Source organism: Bombina bombina, chromosome 2 (genome assembly GCF_027579735.1).
Source record: "Bombina bombina isolate aBomBom1 chromosome 2, aBomBom1.pri, whole genome shotgun sequence".
NCBI classification, from domain to species: domain Eukaryota; kingdom Metazoa; phylum Chordata; class Amphibia; order Anura; family Bombinatoridae; genus Bombina; species Bombina bombina.
The window spans coordinates 1,001,716,431-1,001,742,431 of record NC_069500.1 but is presented as its reverse complement, the minus strand read 5'-3'; the positions used below and the strand labels follow the sequence as shown (position 1 = coordinate 1,001,742,431).

The 26,001-nt window shown below is 40.4% G+C and overlaps 1 protein-coding gene across 1 annotated transcript in view; it reads left to right on the top strand.

The window, feature by feature from the left end:
* ZGRF1 (zinc finger GRF-type containing 1) overlaps positions 1-26,001 on the top strand; it is a 329,862-nt gene that overhangs the window by 63,314 nt on the left and 240,547 nt on the right. Inside the window, exon 14 of the mRNA XM_053700189.1 lies at positions 16,895-17,028. Coding sequence (XP_053556164.1) covers positions 16,895-17,028 — 134 coding nt within the window. The remainder of the gene's footprint in view (positions 1-16,894; positions 17,029-26,001) is intronic.

Below are 26,001 nucleotides of genomic sequence, written 5' to 3'. Positions count from 1 at the left end.
ATGGATAAAAAGTTAGAGGGTTACCTTAAGAAAATGTTTGTTCAACAAGGTTTTATATTGCAACCCCTTGCATGCATTGCGCCGATCACGGCTGCAGCGGCATTCTGGATTGAGTCTCTGGAAGAGAACATTGGTTCAGCTACTCTGGACGACATTACGGACAGGCTTAGAGTCCTTAAACTAGCTAATTCATTCATTTCGGAGGCCGTAGTACATCTTACTAAACTTACGGCGAAGAATTCAGGATTCGCCATTCAGGCACGCAGGGCGCTGTGGCTAAAATCCTGGTCAGCTGATGTTACTTCTAAGTCTAAATTGCTTAATATACCTTTCAAAGGGCAGACCTTATTCGGGCCCGGGTTGAAAGAGATTATCGCTGACATTACAGGAGGTAAAGGCCATGCCCTGCCTCAGGACAAAGCCAAAGCCAAGACTAGACAGTCTAGTTTTCGTTCCTTTCATAATTTCAAAGCAGGAGCAGCATCAACTTCCTCTGCACCAAAACAGGAAGGAGCTGTTGCTCGCTACAGACAAGGCTGGAAACCTAACCAGTCCTGGAACAAGGGCAAGCAGACTAGGAAACCTGCTGCTGCCCCCAAAACAGCATGAATTGAGGGCCCCCGATCCGGGATCGGATCTAGTGGGGGGCAGACTTTCTCTCTTCGCCCAGGCTTGGGCAAGAGATGTTCAGGATCCCTGGGCGCTAGAGATAATATCTCAGGGATACCTTCTGGACTTCAAATACTCTCCTCCAAGAGAGAGATTTCATCTGTCAAGATTGTCAACAATCCAGACAAAGAAAGAGGCTTTTCTACGCTGCGTACAAGAGCTCTTGTTAATGGGAGTAATCCATCCAGTTCCACGATCGGAACAGGGACAGGGGTTTTACTCAAATCTGTTTGTGGTTCCCAAAAAAGAGGGAACTTTCAGACCAATCCTGGACTTAAAGATCCTAAACAAATTCCTAAGAGTTCCATCGTTCAAGATGGAGACTATTCGGACAATTTTACCTATGATCCAAGAGGGTCAGTACTCCATACCTAGACGACATTCTGATACAAGCTTCAAGCTTTCAAACTGCCAAATCTCATACAGAGTTAGTGCTGGCATTTCTAAGGTCACATGGATGGAAGGTGAACGAAAAGAAAAGTTCACTCGTTCCACTCACAAGAGTTCCCTTCCTGGGGACTCTTATAGATTCTGTAGAAATGAAGATTTACCTGACAGAGGACAGGCTATCAAGACTTCAAAGTGCTTGCCGCACTCTTCATTCCATTCAACACCCGTCAGTGGCTCAATGTATGGAGGTAATCGGCTTAATGGTAGCGGCAATGGACATAGTACCCTTTGCACGCTTACACCTCAGACCACTGCAACTGTGCATGCTAGGTCAGTGGAATGGGGATTACTCAGACTTATCCCCTTCTCTGAATCTGGATCAAGAGACCAGAAATTCTCTTCTATGGTGGCTTTCTCGGCCACACCTGTCCAGGGGGATGCCATTCAGCAGACCAGACTGGACAATTGTAACAACAGACGCCAGCCTTCTAGGTTGGGGTGCCGTCTGGAATTCCCTGAAGGCTCAGGGACTATGGAGTCAGGAGGAGAGTCTCCTGCCAATAAACATTCTGGAATTGAGAGCAGTTCTCAATGCCCTCCTGGCTTGGCCCCAGTTGACAACTCGGGGGTTCATCAGGTTTCAGTCGGACAACATCACGACTGTAGCTTACATCAACCATCAGGGAGGGACAAGAAGCTCCCTAGCTATGATGGAAGTATCAAAGATAATTCGCTGGGCAGAGTCTCACTCTTGCCACCTGTCAGCAATCCACATCCCGGGAGTGGAGAACTGGGAGGCGGATTTCTTAAGTCGTCAGACTTTTCATCCGGGGGAGTGGGAACTTCATCCGGAGGTCTTTGCCCAAATACTTCGACGTTGGGGCAAACCAGAGATAGATCTCATGGCGTCTCGACAGAACGCCAAGCTTCCTCGTTACGGGTCCAGATCCAGGGATCCAGGAGCAGTCCTGATAGATGCTCTGACAGCACCTTGGGACTTCAGGATGGCTTACGTGTTTCCACCCTTCCCGTTGCTTCCTCGATTGATAGCCAGAATCAAACAAGAGAGAGCATCAGTGATTCTAATAGCACCTGCGTGGCCACGCAGGACTTGGTATGCAGACCTGGTGGACATGTCATCCTGTCCGCCTTGGTCTCTACCTCTGAAACAGGACCTTCTGATACAGGGTCCCTTCAAACATCAAAATCTAACTTCTCTGAAGCTGACTGCTTGGAAATTGAACGCTTAATTTTATCAAGACGTGGGTTTTCTGAGTCAGTTATTAGTACCTTAATACAGACTAGGAAACCTGTTACCAGAAAGATTTACCATAAGATATGGCGTAAATACCTACATTGGTGTGAATCCAAAGGTTACTCTTGGAGTAAGGTTAGGATTCCTAGGATATTGTCTTTTCTACAAGAAGGTTTAGAAAAGGGTTTATCTGCTAGTTCATTAAAGGGACAGATCTCAGCTCTGTCCATTCTGTTACACAAACGTCTGTCAGAAGTTCCTGACGTCCAGGCTTTTTGTCAGGCTTTGGCCAGGATTAAGCCTGTGTTTAAAACTGTTGCTCCACCATGGAGTTTAAACCTTGTTCTTAATGTTTTACAGGGCGTTCCGTTTGAACCCCTTCATTCCATTGATATAAAGTTGTTATCTTGGAAAGTTCTATTTTTAATGGCTATTTCCTCGGCTCGAAGAGTCTCTGAATTATCAGCCTTACATTGTGATTCTCCTTATTTGATTTTTCATTCGGATAAGGTAGTCCTGCGTACTAAACCTGGGTTCTTACCTAAGGTAGTTACTAACAGGAATATCAATCAAGAGATTGTTGTTCCTTCTTTATGCCCAAATCCTTCTTCAAAGAAGGAACGTCTACTGCACAACCTGGATGTAGTCCGGGCTCTAAAATTTTACTTGCAGGCAACTAAGGAATTCCGACAAACGTCTTCTCTGTTTGTCATTTACTCTGGGCAGAGGAGAGGTCAAAAAGCTTCCGCTACCTCTCTTTCTTTTTGGCTTCGTAGCATAATTCGTTTAGCTTATGAGACTGCTGGACAGCAGCCCCCTGAAAGAATTACAGCTCATTCTACTAGAGCTGTGGCTTCCACTTGGGCCTTCAAGAATGAGGCCTCTGTTGAACAGATTTGCAAGGCTGCAACTTGGTCTTCGCTTCATACTTTTTCCAAATTTTACAAATTTGACACCTTTGCTTCATCGGAGGCTATTTTTGGGAGAAAGGTTCTTCAGGCAGTGGTTCCTTCTGTATAAAGAGTCTGCCTATCCCTCCCGTCATCCGTGTACTTTTGCTTTGGTATTGGTATCCCAGAAGTAATGATGACCCGTGGACTGATCACACTTAACAGAAGAAAACATAATTTATGCTTTACCTGATAAATTCCTTTCTTCTGTAGTGTGATCAGTCCACGGCCCGCCCTGTTTTTAAGGCAGGTAAATATTTTTTAATTTATACTCCAGTCACCACTTCACCCTTGGCTTTTCCTTTCTCGTTGGTCCTTGGTCGAATGACTGGGAGTGACGTAGAGGGGAGGAGCTATATGCAGCTCTGCTGGGTGAATCCTCTTGCACTTCCTGTAGGGGAGCAGTTAATATCCCAGAAGTAATGATGACCCGTGGACTGATCACACTACAGAAGAAAGGAATTTATCAGGTAAGCATAAATTATGTTTTTTACTTTTTCTGAGGATTTCATTGACAATAGACTCCTGAGGATTTTGCCAGCAGTGCAATAAAGAGTTAGCTGGTAAAATTAGTTTAATATTATGGGTAATCCACTTCCTTTCTTCCTAAAGTACTGGCCAGCTATTGTTTCCTGAGCCATTTTGGGATGATGAAAGACATCTACATTTCATAGCATTTTATGTTATATTTATGTTTAATGCTTTTATCTATGAGTGTGCGTTGTGTAATCTGAGACTTAATAAACAGTTTAAAGAGGAGAACAAAATCCAAAAGTGGGACGAGAGCAAGTAAATATGGCAACAATCCAATTCAATGCTCAATGTTCCAATCAGCCAATAGGATGAAAGCTCAATCCTATTGGCTGATTGCAACCTTTCAGCCAATAGGAAAGATCCAGTTTATGGCGGAGACCGTATTGAAGAGGAGCTCCTTGCTGGATGTCTTCAGGATGGACCCGCTCCTCGCCGGATGTCTTCAGGATGGACCTGCTCCGCGCCGGATGGATGAAGATAGAAGAGGCCGCGTGGATGAAGACTTCGCCGGCTGGATGAAGATGGAAGAGGACGCCCGGATGAAGACTTTTTGCCGCCCGGATGAAGACTTTTTGCCGCCCGGATGGCTCCTTCAAGCGGAACTTCAAAAACTGAAAGTGGATCGTCGGGGGTTAGTGTTTGGTTTATTTAAGGGTTTTTTGGGTGGGTTTTATTTTTAGAGTAGGGTCTGGGCATGTAAAAGAGCTAAATGCCCTTTTAAGGGCAATGCCCATACAAATGTCATTTTCAGGGCAATGGGGATAGGGTTTTTATTTGGGGGGGGTTGGGTGGTGGGTTTTACTGTTGGGGGGTGTTTGTATTTTTTTTACAGGTAAAAGAGCCGATTTCTTTGGGGAAATGCCCCACAAAAGGCCCTTTTAAAAGCCATTGGTAGTTTATTGTAGGCTAAGGTTTTTTTTATTTTGGGGGGCTTTTTTATTTTGATAGGGCTATTAGATTAGGTGTAATTCGTTTTTATTTTTGATATTGTGGTGTGTTTTTTTGTAACTTACTGTTTTTTTGTTTTTGTAACTTACGGCTAGATTTAGAGTTTTGTCGGTAAAGACCCGCGTAGCTAACGCAGCTTTTTTCCCAACGCACCCTTAAGACAACGCTGGTATTTAGAGTTGTCTGAAGGGCTGCGTTAGGCTCCAAAAAGGGTGCGTTGAGCCGAATGTACCGCCACTTCAACCCTCAATACCAGCGTTGCTTACGATAGCGGTAAGCTGGCAAAACGTGCTCGTGCACGATTCCCCCATAGGAAACAATGGGGCAGTTTGGGATGAAAAAAAACTAACACCTGCAAAAAAGCAGCGTTCAGCTACTAACGCAGCCCCATTGTTTCCTATGGGGAAACACTTTCTAAGTCTGCACCTAACACCCTAACATGAACCCCGAGTCTAAACACCCCTAACCTTACACTCATTAACCCCTAATCTGCCGCCTCCGCTATCGCTGACACCTGCATTATACTATTAACCCCTAATCTGCCGCTCCGGACAACGCCGCAACCTACATTATACCTATGTACCCCTAATCTGCTGCCCCTAACATTGCCGACCCCTATATTTATTACCCCCTAATCTGCCCCCCCCCCAATGTCGCCGCTACCTTACCTACACTTATTAACCCCTAATCTGCCGACCGGACCTCGCCGCTACTCTAATAAATGTATTAACCCCTAAACCGCCGCATTCCCGCCTCGCAAACCCTATAATAAATAGTATTAACCCCTAATCTGCCCCCCCCAACGTCGCCGCCACCTAACTTCAAGTATTAACCCCTAATCTGCCGACCGGACCTCGCCGCTACTCTAATAAATGTATTAACCCCTAAAGCTAAGTCTAACCCTAACACCCCCCTAAAATAAATATAATTTTAATCTAACGAAATAAATTAAATATTATAAACTAAAGTCTTCCTATTTAAAACTAAATACTTACCTGTAAAATAAACCCTAATATAGCTACAATAATTATATTGTAGCTATTTTAGGATTTATATTTATTTTACAGGCAACTTTGTATTTATTTTAACTAGGTACAATAGCTATTAAATAGTTATTAACTATTTAATAGCTACCTAGTTAAAATAATTACAAAATTACCTGTAAAATAAATCCTAACCTAAATTACAATTAAACCTAACACTACACTATCAATAAATTAATTAAATAAATTACCTACAATTAAATCAACTAAACTAAATTACAAAAATAAAAACACTAAATTACAAAAAATAAAAAAGATTACAAGAATATTAGGCTAATTACACCTACTCTAAGTTCCCTAATAAAATAAAAAAGCCCCCCAAAATAATAGAGGTCCCTACCCTATTCTAAATTAAAAAGTAACCAGCTCTTTTACCATCCCTTAAAAGGGCTTTTTGCGGGGCATGCCCCTAAGTAATCAGCTCTTTTGCCTGTAAAAAAAAATACAACCTCCCCAACATTAAAACCCACCACCCACATACCCCTACTCTAACACAAACCCCCCTTAAACCTAACACTACCCCCCTGAAGATCTCCCTACCTTGAGTCGTGTTCACCCAGCCGGGCACCGATGGACCAAAAGAGGACATCCGTAGCGGCAGAAGTCTTCATCCTATCCGGGCAGAAGAGGACATCTGGACCGGCAGACATCTTCATCCAAGCGACATCTTCTATCTTCATCCATCCGGAGCGGAGCGGAGCCGAGCCATCTTCCAGCCGACGCGGATCCATCCTCTTCAACCAACGCCTACTCGCCGAATGAAGGTTCCTTTAAATGACGTCATCCAAGATGGCGTCCCTCGAATTCCGATTGGCTGATAGGATTCTATCAGCCAATCAGAATTTAGGTAGGAAAAATCTGATTGGCTGATTAAATCAGCCAATCAGATTCAAGTTCAATCCGATTGGCTGATCCAATCAGCCAATCAGATTGAGCTTGCATTCTATTGGCTGTTCCGATCAGCCAATAGAATGCAAGCTCAATCTGATTGGCTGATTGGATCAGCCAATTAGATTTTTCCTACCTTAATTCCGATCCGATCGGAATTCGAGGGACGCCATCTTGGATGACGTCATTTAAAGGAACCTTCATTCGGCAAGTAGGCGTCGGCTGGAAGAAGGTGGCAAGTAGGCGTCGGCTGGAAGAAGATGGCTCCGCTCCGGATGGATGAAGATAGAATAAACTTCCTCAAGAGGTAGTAGCAACAAACACTGTGGGGGACTTTAAAAATGCATGGGACAAGCATAGGGCTATCCTACGAACTAGATAAGTTTATACTGTTAGGTAAGGTCGGGCAGACTTGCTGGGCCTATGGCTCTTATCTGCCGTCAATATCTATGTTTCTATGTTCTATGCTGCTGGATGAAGATGTCTGCCGGTCCGGATGTCCTCTTCTGCCCGGATAGGATGAAGACTTCTGCCGCTCCGGATGTCCTCTTTTGGTCCATCGGTGCCCGGCTGGGTGAACACGACTCAAGGTAGGGAGATCTTCAGGGGGTAGTGTTAGATTTATTTAAGGGGGGTTTGGGTTAGAGTAGGAGTATGTGGGTGGTGGGTTTTAATGTTGGGGGGGTTGTATTTTTTTTTACAGGCAAAAGAGCTGATTACTTAGGGGCATGCCCCGCAAAAAGCCCTTTTAAGGGCTGGTAAAAGAGCTGGTTACTTTTTAATTTAGAATAGGGTAAGGACCTTTATTATTTTGGGGGGCTTTTTATTTTATTAGGGGGCTTAGAGTAGGTGTAATTAGCCTAATATTCTTGTAATCTTTTTTTATTTTTTGTAATATAGTGTTTGTTTGTTTTTGTAATTTAGTTTAGTTTATTTAATTGTATGTAATTGTAGGTAATTTATTTAATTAATTTATTGTTAGTGTAGTGTTAGGTTTAATTGTAACTTAGGTTAGGATTTATTTTACAGGTAATTTTGTAATTATTTTAACTAGGTAGCTATTAAATAGTTAATAACTATTTAATAGCTATTGTACCTAGTTAAAATAAATACAAAGTTGCCTGTAAAATAAATATAAATCCTAAAATAGCTACAATATAATTATTGGTTATATTGTAGCTATATTAGGGTTTATTTTACAGGTAAGTATTTAGTTTTAAATAGGAAGACTTTAGTTAATAAGATTTTATTTATTTCGTTAGATTAAAATTATATTTAACTTAGGGGGGTGTTAGGGTTAGACTTAGCTTTAGGGGTTAATACATTTGTTAGAGTAGCGGCGAGGTCTGGTCGGCAGATTAGGGGTTAATACTTGAAGTTAGGTGGCGGCGGCGTTGGGGGGGGCAGATTAGGGGTTAATACTATTTATTATAGGGTTTGCAAGGCGGGAGTGCAGCGGTTTAGGGGTTAATAAATTTATTATAGTGGCGGCGAGGTCCGGTCGGCAGATTAGGGGTTAATAAGTGTTGTTAGGTAGCGGTGACGTTGGGGGGGGGCAAATTAGGGGTTAATAAATATTATGTAGGTGTCGGCGATGTTAGGAGCAGCAGATTAGGGGTTCATAGGGATAATGTAGGTGGCGGCGGTGTGCGGTCGGCAGATTAGAGGTTAAAAATATTATAGTGGCGGCGATGTGGGGGGACCTCGGTTTAGGGGTACATAGGTAGTTTATGGGTGTTAGTGTATTTTAGAGCACAGTAATTAAGAGCTTTATAAACCGGCGTTAGCCCATAAAGCTCTTAAATACGGACTTTTTTTGCGGCTGGAGTCTTGTCGGTAGAGGCTCTACCGCTCACTTCAGCCAAGACTCTAAATACCGGCGTTAGGAAGATCCCATTGAAAAGATAGGATACGCAATTGGCGTAAGGGGATCTGCGGTATGGAAAAGTCATGGCTTGTAAGTGAGCGTTAGACCCTTTCCTGCCTGACTCTAAATACCAGCGGGCGGCCAAAAGCAGCGTTAGGACCCCTTAACGCTGCTTTTGACGGCTAACGCAGAACTCTAAATCTAGGCGTTAGTGTTTGTTTGTTTTTGTAACTCAGTGTTTGTTTGTTTTTTGTAATTTTAGTAATTTTTAATAGTATATTTAAATAATTTGAGTAGGGTTAGGGTTTTTAATATGTAATATAGTTAATTTAATTGGTAGTTTAATGTAATTTTAGTATAATAGTTAGGGTAGGTTAATTAATAGTTTAATATAGTTTAATTTAATTCTACAGGTAAGTTTTAATTTATTATAAGATAGGGATGTTGTAATTTTAATGTAAAGTTAGCGGGTTGTTTGGTTTAGGGGTTAATATCTTAATTTAGTTTATGGCGATGTGGGGGTTTGGCGGTTTAGGGGTTAATAGGTTTAGTTAATGCTAGTGATGTGGGAGGCCAAGGGTTTAGGGTTTAATACATTTATTTAGTTGCAGCGGGGTCCAAGAGCGGCGGGATAGGGGTTAATAACTTTCGGTTGCGTCGGGGTCCTGGAGCGGCGGAATAGGGGTTCATAACATTATGTAGGTGGCGGCGATCTCAGGGCGGCAGATTAGGGATGTTTAGACGCGGGGCTTATGTTAGGGTGTTATGTGTAAACGTTACTGGTTTTCTACCATAGAAATCAATGGGATATCTGGCAGCATCGAACATAAGCTTTCGCTGCTTTCAGACTCCCATTGATTCCTATGGCATCCGCGGCCTCCAGGGTGGCAGATTGAAAACCAGATACGCTGGGCCGAAATAGACGCAAGCGTACCGGTTAACTATTTGATAAATTTTAAAAAGTGTCAAATAGTGCTGAATGTGTATGCGGAACATCTGTAATGACGTAAGCATTGATCTGTGTCGGATTGAAATCGGCGAATCGTATGATAAGTCTGTAGGCTTTGATAACTAGGTTGTATCAAGCTTGCCACAATTACGCTGTGGAATTCCAGCGTATTTGCAGCTTGATAGATATCCCCCTATGTTTTTTTGCCAGACTGCTAATTTAGAGGTCTAGAACACTATCCATAATTTTTCTGGAGCGATCTCCACTTTCGCAAGGCAGACTGCTATCCTCTTTTCCTCTAAAGGCCCAATGCATTGGAAGCTTGAAAGTTTACATAGGTGCTTCTTTCAGTTGGCAGGTTATTTATGTTTGTAAGGTGCATCTGTGTAAGGATCCTTGGAAGAGATTCAATATTGGGGTAAGCTGATTAAGGTTGCTAAAAGCTTTGTCACAAAATAGTTGAAATGGTTCACATAAATGCAAACGTGAGTGCTGCTATAGCTGTGCATTATGGCTGAAGTCTTGGTCCCTACAAGCAGACTTCTATCTCTGCCCGTGCAAGGTAAAATACATTTTTGGGGGGGCAGAGCCAACTGCCAAGGGAAACAGACGTCCATGAGTGAAGCTCCTGGCTTCAATTAGTTTTAAAATGTTTATTTACCCTTAAGATAATGTGTTTTTGCACTACAAGGAGACCCTTTACTTCTCGCTAATATCACAGACCCAAGTGAAGTTCAAGTGGATCTTTTTGACTAAAGGACTCTCTTTATAAAGGATATGACCGGAATAGAGGCCCTGATCAACTGGGAGCGGGCCGTGGCGCAGCTCCTACATGAACATTTCACGAGGATGGAGTCAGCATTAGTGGAGAGCTGGGCTGGGACTAGCTTACCGGTGTATGTTGCCCCTAGCCTGATTGGCGATGCCATTGACCTGGATCGGGGTAACCATACTGCATTCCTAACTCCCGGGCCCTCGTGCTCCTTGCCTGAATCCCTACCATATGGCGAACTACCTGACTGCCGTGGCAACGATCGTGCCGTATGTGAGGCGGACATATTTGTAGAGGGTGTGGTGGATGATCGCCCTGATAAACTCACTAAACCTAGGCTAACAGGCGGGTCGTCAGACCTGGGAACAGACCGCACCTCACTCCCGAGCATACGCGCAGTCACAGGGCACAGTATAAGCACAGCCGGCAGTCACACTTGGAGTGCTCTCCCTTTGCTCCGTAGCACTGCTGAGGGAAGGAGTGTGCCTATACTTACCATCCTCAATGCCGGCCATGATGTGAGAGATAACCCTTCAGACTGCTTCTTAGAGTGGTCGTTGCATGCTGAGCACAGAAGCCTCGATCCCCAGGGGCATTGGTTAAAAGAACGGTCCTGAATTTGACTAAGTCCATTATACCTGTTGAGGACTTATGAGCGACATGGGCTATGACGGCAGCATGGAGTATTTCTGGACTGCCCAATATAGGTTGGGTCGAATTTTATGTTTGTTTGTTTGCTTAAAGCTTTTTTGCCATATATTAGTGTTTTGGCTGCAATCTGAAAGGAACGTAACTCTTATAAATAGCCGGTGCACAGGAAAAGAATCACCTATGATAAGCGAGGAAAGTCCATGCTGCTATGCTCCAGTTTTGTATTACAATTGTATTTTACTGTTATAAGCTCTGCAGACACGACGACCTCACGATACCCAGCCTTGCGTTCTGGCGTGGGATAGAGAACTCCTGTTAGCCCATCACTCCACGACAGGGAGAAGGCTGTACATATTGGAACATACCAGTTTACCTTTTCAGCAAAGCAGCCAGCGTGAAAGGTGGACAGTGAACCTTTTATCAATTATAAACTGACATGAGACTGGCCTGTCATAGCGGGAACCGGACTTATCGGTAATGTCACCTATGGGTTTCTTGTCCTTGTTACAGCTATGTTCTCAAGTGATGAACTACATAACTATTTGTTTATGGAGAGATATAGACAGGCTACCTCGTATATACGTTGTTTCAATGCACCATGAAGACACTGTTTATCCTATATTTCGCCAGTCTGTTATTTGGTTAAGTCTGACATAGTCTGTGGAGCTGTTTATATAAGTATAGTTTCTTCTCCTAAATAAGTTCATTGTTTATTTTAGTTACTGTTTCAGAGACTCTTTTTATTATAGTTGGAGCCAACATGCAGAAAGTTTTTGTATATTGTATCTTCTGTACTAATTTGATGCAAAAGTACCATGCTTAAAGTGTCAGTAAACATTAAAAATACTGTTATATAATTCTGCACATAGTGCAGAATTATATAACATTATATTAGCGCAATCTTTATAAAACAAAATTTCCCCTTTGAATTTAAAAAAAAAACCTGCTGTTTTACAGACCCGCTCTCTGTGATCTGCTGAGCGGGTCTGTTTTTTTTTCAAACAGCGCATCGGGCCAGCTGTATAGTCACAGCCCGGCCCAATCGCGCCATAGCACTAAGTGCAGCTCGCTCCTGCTCTGTCAGACAGCAGGAGCGAGCTGCACTTAGTGCTATGGCGCGGTCGGGCCGGGCTGTGACTATACAGCTGGCCCGATGCGCTGTTTGAAAAAACAGACCCGCTCAGCAGATCACAGAGAGTGGGTCTGTAAAACAGCAGGGTTTTTTTAAAATTCAAAGGGGAAATTTTGTTTTATAAAGATTGCGCTAATATAATGTTATATAATTCTGCACTATGTGCAGAATTATATAACATTATTTTTAAGGTTTACTGTCCCTTTAATTGCGATATCCTACATTTTTAACACTAAAGTATATTTGGATACTATGCACTCCTACAAATCAGATCTACTATCCAATACATGCCTTATTTTGGCACAATAACTATGTTCATTTAATGTCCTCAGGTTAAAGCACAGTTCCTAGTTATATGTTTGCTCTAATACATTTAGTTCATAGGTGCTAAGCACCTGTTTGTAAGTTAATTCAAGACCTATATGTACCCATAGAACCAAATAACAGTCAGTATCATAAAAAAAATAACCATTTACTCCTGGTAGTACTCTAATTTAAAATCCTCAACTATTTTGAAGCACTACTAGCTTATAAGTTAGCTGTAAGGTATTAATATTGGAGACTTTCCTTGGTAAGAGGATATGCTGAATTTAGGAATGCTTTAAGTCCTAGACACAGTATCTCTCAAACTTTGACTACCTATATATCAGCTTGCTATAAGTGGCGTCAGGTACACAAGCTTAAGTACCTTAGTGAATGCTTTTTGCACTGTCTTACCCTTTTATGTTGTGGTCCCATTTGACTTTATATCTGCTTAAAAATATTTGTATGAGATACTTACACCTAGCATGACCTATCTGGGGATACAAATCCTATCACAGATCTGTGAACATTGAGCACTGCTCCATAATAATTGTTCCTCTAGTGGGATAACTCTTCCATTTTATGGCAATCCAAGAAAGTCACTCCTAATATTTTGACTGCTGAGGTTTAATTTCCTACAGTAGGGGCATTACCAGCGGCCGAGGTGGGCCCCCTAACACTTATTATGTCCAGCAGTATAATTACCTTCTGATTTTACCTGTGTTATGCCCTTTCCCACAATGATGATGCTCCGTCACTACCACTCTCCCCTCACAGACTATGTCTTCATAGTCACCTAGTTTAATATTTTTAATGCCAGGCCTATTCCTTGGTACTTGTACCCCTCTCTAAGCATTAACAAAGTGTGGATACATCTCTTTTCTTTGCAGAGATGAGCGACTCCTATCTCCAATTAGTAGTGTGTTCAAAACCTATGGCTGGATGCTGTGGGCATGGCTATACTGTGAGACACAACATTAACTCAAAACCCCTGATATGCTTCTGATGCAGGCTGGTCCTGCATTAACATTCCCACTACTTGGGGTCCACTCACTTGCAAAAGTCTTAATGCAACATTACTTTTGTAAGTAGTTAATTTATATCTACTTCTCTCCTGGCTATTCACACGCTCATGAGACCTTACTTAGAGACATAATGGGTCTTTACCTACCTAGTTCAAACAAACAACTTCAGTAGTTGACCCAATTGCAACTCCTTACATGTGCTTTTGACTGGCATACCCAGAAGAAAATCAGGCGTTTTTTTTTTCTCTCCGCTTATCATATGCAACTCACCACCTCCTACCCCCCACCCCACATAATAAACCTCCTTTGGCAGGAGGATTAAATACGCGGTTTTTCTTGCATATACCGCACCTTATTTACCTTCTTTACTAGCATAACCTTGCAGTTTATCAATATATTTAGCTCCATTTCTCCTACAAGCCATGCAAGATTGTCCAAATATATATATATGTTCACGTAATCCTATGCTGTTAATCTTATTCACCCTACTTTTATATATAACAACCGTCAGTGGCAACATAATGAAAATGTTAAAATTGAGGTAAACGTAGTGTGACCCATGAGAAGGTCCTCCTACTCTAAATAGCCTTCTGTGCACATCATTTTTTTTTTTTCTGGGCTGGGGTCCAAGAGTGGCCTCTTGACTTGGCAAAGAAGGCTTATATTATCAAGGGCATCTATAAACTATGTCTTCAAGTTACACAATGGATATCATCAATTTTAGATTACAAAGCTCAATATGTTTTATGCATAATATATCTTGTTATTGCTACTATTTGAATGTAATTGTGTAATGCTTTATTGTTTTATCTGTATGCCGAAACCTTTCCTCAATAAAAATTATTATTAAAAAAAAAAGAAAATACATTTTTGGACTGACCTGGATGATATTACATCCACAGATTGTTTTTTTGTTGCAGGATAAAAAACCTTTGGCAATCTGGATCTAAAAAAGCCTCTTTCGTCACTCCCGCTTCCAAACCATTATGAAGCTGTGTTCTTCTCAGGATACATTTCCTGTTGGGTCAGGCAGGAAATTAAGGTTTGTTTGTTCTCCATTTCAGATTCCTGGGTTCTAGAATTGGTATCACAAGGGTACAGAATTAGCTTTGTTGCAGGCTTCCCCAAGAAAGATTTCCTCTTTCTCGTGTGTCTGGGGACCCTATCAAGGTTCAGGCTTTACTCTTCCATGGTGGATCTAGAGAAGAAAGGTGTTATTTTCCTAGTTTGTTGGATGTACAGGATTAAGGTTTTTACTCAAACCTGTTGTTGATTACCAAAAAGGAGGAACACTTCCTCCCACTGTGACTCTAATATCCCTAAACAAGTTTCTGGAGCTTCCAACTTTCAATATTGAAACTATACACACTATTCTCTCTCTAGTACAAGAAAGTTAGCTTATGTCAACCATAGACTTGAAGGATGCATATTTGCCCATTTGGTTTTACAGGGATCACATGAAGTTCCTGAGGTTTTCCTTTATTGATAGGCATTACCAGTTTGTGACTCAAGATTACATCTAACAACTCTGCAACTTTCTCTTTTGTGTCAATGGAATAGTGATGAGGAGAACTTGTGGAGCTTCCAACTTTCTGGAGCTTCCAACTTTCAATATTGAAACTATACACACTATTCTCTCTCTAGTACAAGAAAGTTAGCTTATGTCAACCATAGACTTGAAGGATGCATATTTGCCCATTTGGTTTTACAGGGATCACATGAAGTTCCTGAGGTTTTCCTTTATTGATAGGCATTACCAGTTTGTGACTCAAGATTACATCTAACAACTCTGCAACTTTCTCTTTTGTGTCAATGGAATAGTGATGAGGAGAACTTGTTTTACATGGTTTCCCTGAATCAGGGCACAAGTCACCTGGATAGGTGGCATTCTTCTTTCCAGTGCTGAAACTGAACAGTAATCTTGACAGCTCAATAGAATCCATGTTGGGAGGCTGTCTAGGGGTCTCTGAAGTTTGGTCTTCTCAAGAAGCAAAGTTACTTATAATCATGGAATTCAGAGTGAACACCTGGAAGGTGGATTACATCTAGGAGAATTGTCTCTACAACAGATAATCAACCAGATTGTAAAACACTGGGGGAGACCAGAGCTAGAACTTATGGTCTTTCACCTAAACCACAAGCTTCCCTGTTATTTTGCTAGATTCTTGAATCATCAGGCAATACTGCTGACTGCGTTATTGATGCCTTTGTTGTTCAACCAGATGTACATCTTTTCTCCATTTGTGCTGCTACCCAGAGTGGTAGCCAGAATCAAGCCATCATCGAAACAGGTGTTAGTGATTCTGATTGCTCCTGGTTGCCTTTGCAGAATTTGGTATGTGGACCTAGTTCAGGTGTCATCTTGCCCTCTGTGTTGTCTTCCTCTCAGGAGAGACCTTCTGTGTTAGGGTCCTTTCTTTCATCAAGATTTATTTGGGCCAATAGAGGCTTTTTTGATAAGATAATTGAGGCCTTGATCAAAGCAACCGCGTTACCAGATGTATCTATCATAAGTTCTAGAGATCATATCTGGCATGGTGTATGGCTAGGAATTTTTGTCCTTTTGAATTCCAAGAATAATGGAAACATTCAGAGAGAGGTTTATCTGCTTGTTCTCTGAAGGGACAGATTTTTGCTTTGCTGGTTTCTTTCACCTTGGAGTCTAAATTTGGTCTTGCGGATGCTTACGGTCTCTCCTTTTAAAAGTCTGCATGTTCTAGATCTTCAGCTCTTGGCAAGATTCTTCGTCTACTAGTCATTTATTTGGCTTGATTTCTCTCTGAGATTCCTATTTTATCTCTGCAGACACAATTAATCAGAAGATTATGGTGCCTTATGTGTGTCCACCTCCTTAAAATTCTAAGTGAGATTTTTTTTTTATTATTAACTATGGGGTTACCTTCCTTCACACTTGCACTGTTTTTCTCCTCAATATAGGACATGGTTAGGTAAAGTAACTAACTCTTATAGCTCTATATATGCACTTCCATAAATCACTTTCTTCAAGTTACATAGACACACAAGTCATTTTTTGTTGCATGTAAAAGTGGACATTTTAAAATGCTTTATATATTGTTTTAATTATTATCTGTTAATCGCAAAACTCCCTAAGAATCAATCTATCAAAATGATTTAAAACACAAACATTTATCCTTAGAAAATGTGATGCCTTATACACAGATCTTAATAAAAAAGATATGCAGTCTTGTATAAAGTTCAAAACTCTGCAAAAAATAAGCCACTCCCAGGTGGTAACCAGGCCATAGAACAGTTCGCAGAGCTTTTGTTTCCTGGCTGACTGCTTCATTTTCTGTATGTATTAAAAAAAAAAAAAAGAGCGGAGTGATTGAAAGCTGTACGTACATAATGGTAGTGGAGAGCCAATTTCTCCTTTTAAACATTATTTAATTTGGAATACCTACATTATAAATAGAGGTTTTATAAAGTGTATGTGCAGTATAAAATATTCAGCAAAATTTTGTAAAAATAAAAAATTGTTATTAAATTCTCTTTTACAGAAAAACTTGTGGATTTCAAAAACGACAGTATGGGAAGTTTAAAAAAATTGTTGATGCAGAGTTTGGAAGTGAACCAAAAACAAAACTTTATCTTAAACTCAGCAGGAAAGAAAGTTCTTCCATTTATAGTAAAGGTAAAATATGATTTTATTCTTAATAATTTTCACCCCTTTAAATTGTTTCCAATTATATATTTTACCTGCTGGAGTGTATTAAAGGGACAGTCAACACCATAATGTTTGCTGTTTAAAAAGATAGATAATCCCGTTATTACCCATTCCCCAGTTTTGCATAACCAACACAGTTATAATAATACACGTTTTGCCTCTGCAAACTGCCCCCTTCAGTTCTTTTGACAGACTTGCATTTTTGCCAATCAGTGCTGACTCCTAGGTAACTTTACATGCATGAGCTCAATGTTATCTATATGACACGCATAAACTAACGCCCTCTAGATGTGAAAAACTGTCAAAATGCATTCAGATTAGAGGCGGCCTACAAGAAATTGCCCTCTCGGTGGGGTGTAGGATGGTCAAGTAATATAATGTTAATTTTCCATTGTTCTCTCTAAGTATTTGGGCTTTGGTTTATAGACAGATAAAAGGTAAGGAAGCAAGTGTATGTACACAAATTGATAACATAATGAGATGTGATATTACCTGCAAGCTCAACCAATTTTAATGGGCTACGATTTAAAAAAACAAGACCAGCTAATTCATATACACAAATAATACTGAAAATGCAATTTTTCATACATTTTATACTCTGCAGCTGGTATAAAGTTCCTTAAAATGACAGATACTCCATTAGCGGTTTATAAATATAAAGTTTAATTTATAAGATAACTGTAAAGGACTGGCCAATGTACATGCATAACAATCAGTGTGATTTTTATTTTTATTTTTTTCTCTGCTTACACAAACTTTGGAAATCTTTGCGCTACTGGGAGCTAGCTGTGATTGTGGCTGCACACACATGCCCCTTGTGATTGGCCCACCAGATGTGTCCAGCTTGCTCCCAATAGTGCATTGGTGCTCCGTAGCTGACTATGTCGTGTGAGTAAACACATTAGTTAAATGCAGGCAACAATACAATTGTAAAATGTTCTAACACATTAGAGCATTTCCTTTTTTGTGCTGTTATGTCCATTTAAAAAAAAACTTATCTGCCTTGTAAAAATGTGTTGCTGAGTCCTCAGTTTTCTGTCTGGCTTATAAGTGTGATGTCTGTTTATCACACCCTGATTGCTGTCTCAGTAATAAAGGAATCCTAAAGCCACCACAGCAAAGCATTACGCAAGGGTTTAAACATTTTAGTTTTCTGTCTTTATATAATGCCCTATGTTAAAATTAAAATTGAGTAACAGATTAATTATAACTACAGATATATTTCTTTGACCACTGAGAGAAATATACATAATATTGTATTTTGAAAGCTTCTCTTTCAGGAGAGAAAAAAGGAGTACAACATAATTTAAAGATCTTCATGCAACGTTAAAAATACATTGAATGCTAAATAAATGCTAGATGTAAAGACATGTTTACAGCAAAACAAAAAGTTAGTTTCTATGTACTGTAGAGCTAAAAGGGACATTCCAGCCAAAGTTGGAATCCACATGGATGCGTTTTAAGTTTTGAACAGAAGTATTTTTGTAATATAAATGTATTAGCAAAAATGCTTCTAATTAAAGCTGTAGCTGTTTCAAAAGTGTATTTAAGTATGCACCGTTCACCAACATTTAAAACAGAGTACTTGCTCAGAGAGCATAAGGTGCTTGTACTAGACATGTGTATTCAGATCCTTCATAGGTTCCGAATAGGGAAGCATGCGCAATTCGGCTCTTTTCAGAGCCAGATTGATTCTTGGGCAAGATCACCTTGTTAAGATTTATGCAAATCCAGATCTCTTGCACACGAATCAAAACGGCTCTGAAAAGAGCTGAATTGTTCATACATCCGCTTGTGGATCCTAATGTAGGATCCAAATGCACGTCTAGCTTGTACCATCTGGAAATGACTCAGTTTGTTAATTGCTCACATTATACAACCCCCACTGGCTCTCTGAGCTGCTGCAGTACAGGTAGCCTTCAGTTTACGCCAGGGTTAGGTTCCAGAAGGAATGGTTGTAAATCGAAACCATTGTAAATTGAAACCCAGTTTATAATGTAAGTCAATGGGAAGCGAGGGACTTAGATTCCAGGCCCCTCTCAAAATTGTCATAAGCAACACCTAATACATTATTTTTAAAGTTTTGAAATGAAGACTTTAAATGCTAAAAGCATTATAAACCTAATTAAATGATCACACAACAGACTCTATCATCAAACTAAGTTTAATGAACAAAAACATTTTTTTACTTGCATTTCTTTCATGTAATTAGCAAGAGTCCATGAGCTAGTGACGTATGGGATATACATTCCTACCAGGAGGGGCAAAGTTTCCCAAACCTTAAAATGCCTATAAATACACCCCTCACCACACCCACAATTCAGTTTTACAAACTTTGCCTCCTATGAAGGTGGTGAAGTAAGTTTGTGCTAGATTCTACGTTGATATGCGCTCCGCAGCAAGTTGGAGCCCGGTTTTCCTCTCAGCGTGCAGTGAATGTCAGAGGGATGTGAGGAGAGTATTGCCTATTTGAATGCAGTGATCTCCTTCTACGGGGTCTATTTCATAGGTTCTCTGTTATCGGTCGTAGAGATTCATCTCTTACCTCCCTTTTCAGATCGACGATATACTCTTATTTATATACCATTACCTCTGCTGATTCTCGTTTCAGTACTGGTTTGGCTTTCTACAAACATGTAGATGAGTGTCCTGGGGTAAGTAAATCTTATTTTCTGTGACACTCTAAGCTATGGTTGGGCACTTTGTTTATAAAGTTCTAAATATATGTATTCAAACATTTATTTGCCTTGACTCAGAATGTTCAACATTCCTTATTTTCAGACAGTCAGTTTCATATTTGGGATAATGCATTTGAATCAATCATTTTTTTCTTACCTTAAAAAATTTGACTTTTTTTCCCTGTGGGCTGTTAGGCTCGCGGGGGCTGAAAATGCTTCATTTTATTGCGTCATTCTTGGCGCGGATTTTTTTGGCGCAAAAAATCTTTTCTGTTTCCGGCGTCATACGTGTCGCCGGAAGTTGCGTCATTTTTGACGTCCTTTTGCGCCAAAAATGTCGGCGTTCCGGATGTGGCGTCATTTTTGGCGCCAAAAGCATTTAGGCGCCAAATAATGTGGGCGTCTTGTTTGGCGCTAAAAAAATATGGGCGTCGCTTTTGTCTCCACATTATTTAAGTCTCATTATTTATTGCTTCTGGTTGCTAGAAGCTTGTTCACTGGCATTTTTTCTTTCATGTAATTAGCAAGAGTCCATGAGCTAGTGACGTATGGGATATACATTCCTACCAGGAGGGGCAAAGTTTCCCAAACCTCAAAATGCCTATAAATACACCCCTCACCACACCCACAATTCAGTTTTACAAACTTTGCCTCCGATGGAGGTGGTGAAGTAAGTTTGTGCTAGATTCTACGTTGATATGCGCTCCGCAGCAAGTTGGAGCCCGGTTTTCCTCTCAGCGTGCAGTGAATGTCAGAGGGATGTGAGGAGAGTATTGCCTATTTGAATGCAGTGATCTCCTTCTACGGGGTCTATTTCATAGGTTCTCTGTTATCGGTCGTAGAGATTCATCTCTTACCTCCCTTTTCAGATCGACGATATACTCTTATATATACCATTACCTCTGCTGATTCTCGTTTCAGTACTGGTTTGGCTTTCTAGAAACATGTAGATGAGTGTCCTGGGGTAAGTAAATCTTATTTTCTGTGACACTCTAAGCTATGGTTGGGCACTTTGTTTATAAAGTTCTAAATATATGTATTCAAACATTTATTTGCCTTGACTCAGAATGTTCAACTTTCCTTATTTTCAGACAGTCAGTTTCATATTTGGGATAATGCATTTGATTTAATCATTTTTTCTTACCTTCAAAAATTTGACTCTTCCCTGTGGGCTGTTAGGCTCGCGGGGGCTGAAAATGCTTCATTTTATTGCGTCATTCTTGGCGCGGACTTTTTTGGCGCAAAAATTCTATTTCCGTTTCCGGCGTCATACGTGTCGCCGGAAGTTGCGTCATTTTTTTACGTCATTTTGCGCCAAAAATGTCGGCGTTCCGGATGTGGCGTCATTTTTGGCGCCAAAAGCATTTAGGCGCCAAATAATGTGGGCGTCTTATTTGGCGCGAAAAAATATGGGCGTCGCTTTTGTCTCCACATTATTTAAGTCTCATTTTTCATTGCTTCTGGTTGCTAGAAGCTTGTTCTTTGGCATTTTTTCCCATTCCTGAAACTGTCATTTAAGGAATTTGATCAATTTTGCTTTATATATATGTTGTTTTTTCTCTTACATATTGCAAGATGTCTCACGTTGCATCTGAGTCAGAAGATACTACAGGAAAATCGCTGTCTAGTGCTGAATCTACCAAAGCTAAGTGTATCTGCTGTAAACTTTTGGTAGCTATTCCTCCAGCTGTTGTTTGTATTGATTGTCATGACAAACTTGTTAAAGCAGATAATATTTCCTTTAGTAAAGTACCATTGCCTGTTGCAGTTCCTTCAACTTCTAAGGTGCAGAATGTTCCTGATAATATAAGAGATTTTGTTTCTGAATCCATAAAGAAGGCTATGTCTGTTATTTCTCCTTCTAGTAAACATAAAAAATCTTTTAAAACTTCTCTCCCTACAGATGAATTTTTAAATGAACATCATCATTCTGATTCTGATGACTCCTCTGGTTCAGAGGATTCTGTCTCAGAGGTTGATGCTGACAAATCTTCATATTTATTTAAAATGGAATTTATTCGTTCTTTACTTAAAGAAGTACTAATTGCTTTAGAAATAGAGGATTCTGGTCCTCTTGATACTAATTCTAAACGTTTGGATAAGGTATTTAAAGCTCCTGTGGTTATTCCAGAAGTTTTTCCTGTTCCTAATGCTATTTCTGCAGTAATTTCCAAAGAATGGGATAAATTGGGTAATTCATTTACTCCTTCTAAACGTTTTAAGCAATTATATCCTGTGCCGTCTGACAGATTAGAATTTTGGGACAAGATCCCTAAAGTTGATGGGGCTATTTCTACCCTTGCTAAACGTACTACTATTCCTACGTCAGATGGTACTTCGTTTAAGGATCCTCTAGATAGGAAAATTGAATCCTTTCTAAGAAAAGCTTATCTGTGTTCAGGTAATCTTCTTAGACCTGCTATATCTTTGGCTGATGTTGCTGCAGCTTCAACTTTTTGGTTGGAAACTTTAGCGCAACAAGTAACACATCGTGATTCTCATGATATTATTATTCTTCTTCAGCATGCTAATAATTTTATCTGTGATGCCATTTTTGATATTATCAGAGTTGATGTCAGGTTTATGTCTCTAGCTATTTTAGCTAGAAGAGCTTTATGGCTTAAAACTTGGAATGCTGATATGGCTTCTAAATCAACTTTACTTTCCATTTCTTTCCAGGGTAACAAATTATTTGGTTCTCAGTTGGATTCCATTATTTCAACTGTTACTGGTGGGAAAGGAACTTTTTTACCACAGGATAAAAAATCTAAAGGTAAAAGCAGGGCTAATAATCGTTTTCGTTCCTTTCGTTTCAACAAAGAACAAAAGCCTGATCCTTCATCCTCAGGAGCAGTTTCAGTTTGGAAACCATCTCCAGTCTGGAATAAATCCAAGCCAGCTAGAAAGGCAAAGCCTGCTTCTAAGTCCACATGAAGGTGCGGCCCTCTTTCCAGCTCAGCTGGTAGGGGGCAGGTTATGTTTTTTCAAAGAAATTTGGATCAATTCTGTTCACAATCTTTGGATTCAGAGCATTGTTTCAGAAGGGTACAGAATTGGTTTCAAGATGAGACCTCCTGCAAAGAGATTTTTTCTTTCCCGTGTCCCAGTAAATCCAGTGAAAGCTCAAGCATTTCTGAAATGTGTTTCAGATCTAGAGTTGGCTGGAGTAATTATGCCAGTTCCAGTTCCGGAACAGGGTATGGGGTTTTATTCAAATCTCTTCATTGTACCGAAGAAGGAGAATTCCTTCAGACCAGTTCTGGATCTAAAAATATTGAATCGTTATGTAAGAATACCAACGTTCAAGATGGTAACTGTAAGGACTATCTTGCCTTTTGTTCAGCAAGGGAATTATATGTCCACAATAGATTTACAGGATGCATATCTGCATATTCCGATTCATCCAGATCATTATCAGTTCCTGAGATTCTCTTTCCTGGACAAGCATTACCAGTTTGTGGCTCTGCCGTTTGGCCTAGCTACAGCTCCAAGAATTTTTACAAAGGTTCTCGGTGCCCTTCTGTCTGTAATCAGAGAACAGGGTATTGTGGTATTTCCTTATTTGGACGATATCTTGGTACTTGCTCAGTCTTTACATTTAGCAGAATCTCATACGAATCGACTTGTGTTGTTTCTTCAAGATCATGGTTGGAGGATCAATTTACCAAAAAGTTCTTTGATTCCTCAGACAAGGGTAACCTTTCTGGGTTTCCAGATGGATTCAGTGTCCATGACTCTGTCTTTAACAGACAAGAGACGTCTAAAATTGATTGCAGCTTGTCGAAACCTTCAGTCACAATCATTCCCTTCGGTAGCCTTATGCATGGAAATTCTAGGTCTTATGACTGCTGCATCGAACGCGATCCCCTTTGCTCGTTTTCACATGCGACCTCTTCAGCTCTGTATGCTGAAGCAATGGTGCAAGGATTACACGAAGATATCTCAATTAATATCTTTAAAACCGATTGTTCGACACTCTCTAACATGGTGGACAAATCACCATCGTTTAATTCAGGGGGCTTCTTTTGTGCTTCCGACCTGGACTGTAATTTCAACAGATGCAAGTCTCACAGGTTGGGGAGCTGTGTGGGGCACAAGGAGTTTGGGAATCTCAGGAGGTGAGATTACCAATCAATATTTTGGAACTCCGTGCAATTTTCAGAGCTCTTCAGTTTTGGCCTCTTCTGAAGAGAGAATCGTTCATTTGTTTTCAGACAGACAATGTCACAACTGTGGCATACATCAATCATCAAGGAGGGACTCACAGTCCTCTGGCTATGAAAGAAGTATCTCGAATTTTGGTTTGGGCGGAATCCAGCTCCTGTCTAATCTCTGCGGTTCATATCCCAGGTATAGACAATTGGGAAGCGGATTATCTCAGTCGCCAAACGTTGCATCCGGGCGAATGGTCTCTTCACCCAGAGGTATTTCTTCAGATTGTTCAAATGTGGGAACTTCCAGAAATAGATCTGATGGCGTCTCATCTAAACAAGAAACTTTCCAGGTATCTGTCCAGATCCCGGGATCCTCAGGCGGAGGCAGTGGATGCATTATCACTTCCTTGGAAGTATCATCCTGCCTATATCTTTCCGCCTCTAGTTCTTCTTCCAAGAGTAATCTCCAAGATTCTGAAGGAATGCTCGTTTGTTCTGCTGGTAGCTCCGGCATGGCCTCACAGGTTTTGGTATGCGGATCTTGTCCGGATGGCCTCTTGCCAACCGTGGACTCTTCCGTTAAGACCAGACCTTCTGTCACAAGGTCCTTTTTTCCATCAGGATCTGAAATCCTTAAATTTAAAGGTATGGAGATTGAACGCTTGATTCTTGGTCAAAGAGGTTTCTCTGACTCTGTGATTAATACTATGTTACAGGCTCGTAAATCTGTATCTCGAGAGATATATTATAGAGTCTGGAAGACTTATATTTCTTGGTGTCTTTCTCATCATTTTTCCTGGCATTCTTTTAGAATACCGAGAATTTTACAGTTTCTTCAGGATGGTTTAGATAAGGGTTTGTCCGCAAGTTCTTTGAAAGGACAAATCTCTGCTCTTTCTGTTCTTTTTCACAGAAAGATTGCTATTCTTCCTGATATTCATTGTTTTGTACAAGCTTTGGTTCGTATAAAACCTGTTATTAAGTCAATTTCTCCTCCTTGGAGTTTGAATTTGGTTCTGGGAGCTCTTCAAGCTCCTCCGTTTGAACCTATGCATTCATTGGACATTAAATTACTTTCTTGGAAAGTTTTGTTCCTTTTGGCCATCTCTTCTGCCAGAAGAGTTTCTGAATTATCTGCTCTTTCTTGTGAGTCTCCTTTTCTGATTTTTCATCAGGATAAGGCGGTGTTGCGAACTTCTTTTGAATTTTTACCTAAAGTTGTGAATTCCAACAACATTAGTAGAGAAATTGTGGTTCCTTCATTATGTCCTAATCCTAAGAATTCTAAGGAGAAATCGTTGCATTCTTTGGATGTTGTTAGAGCTTTGAAATATTATGTTGAAGTTACGAAATCTTTCCTTAAGACTTCTAGTCTATTTGTTATCTTTTCCGGTTCTAGAAAAGGCCAGAAAGCTTCTGCCATTTCTTTGGCATCTTGGTTGAAATCTTTAATTCATCTTGCCTATGTTGAGTCGGGTAAAACTCCGCCTCAAAGGATTACAGCTCATTCTACTAGGTCAGTTTCTACTTCCTGGGCGTTTAGGAATGAAGCTTCGGTTGACCAGATTTGCAAAGCAGCAACTTGGTCCTCTTTGCATACTTTTACTAAATTCTACCATTTTGATGTATTTTCTTCTTCTGAAGCAGTTTTTGGTAGAAAAGTACTTCAGGCAGCGGTTTCAGTTTGAATCTTCTGCTTATGTTTTTCGTTAAACTTTATTTTGGGTGTGGATTATTTTCAGCAGGAATTGGCTGTCTTTATTTTATCCCTCCCTCTCTAGTGACTCTTGTGTGGAAAGATCCACATCTTGGGTAGTCATTATCCCATACGTCACTAGCTCATGGACTCTTGCTAATTACATGAAAGAAAACATAATTTATGTAAGAACTTACCTGATAAATTCATTTCTTTCATATTAGCAAGAGTCCATGAGGCCCGCCCTTTTTTTGTGGTGGTTATGATTTTGTATAAAGCACAATTATTCCAATTCCTTATTTTATATGCTTTCGCACTTTTTTATCACCCCACTTCTTGGCTATTCGTTAAACTGAATTGTGGGTGTGGTGAGGGGTGTATTTATAGGCATTTTGAGGTTTGGGAAACTTTG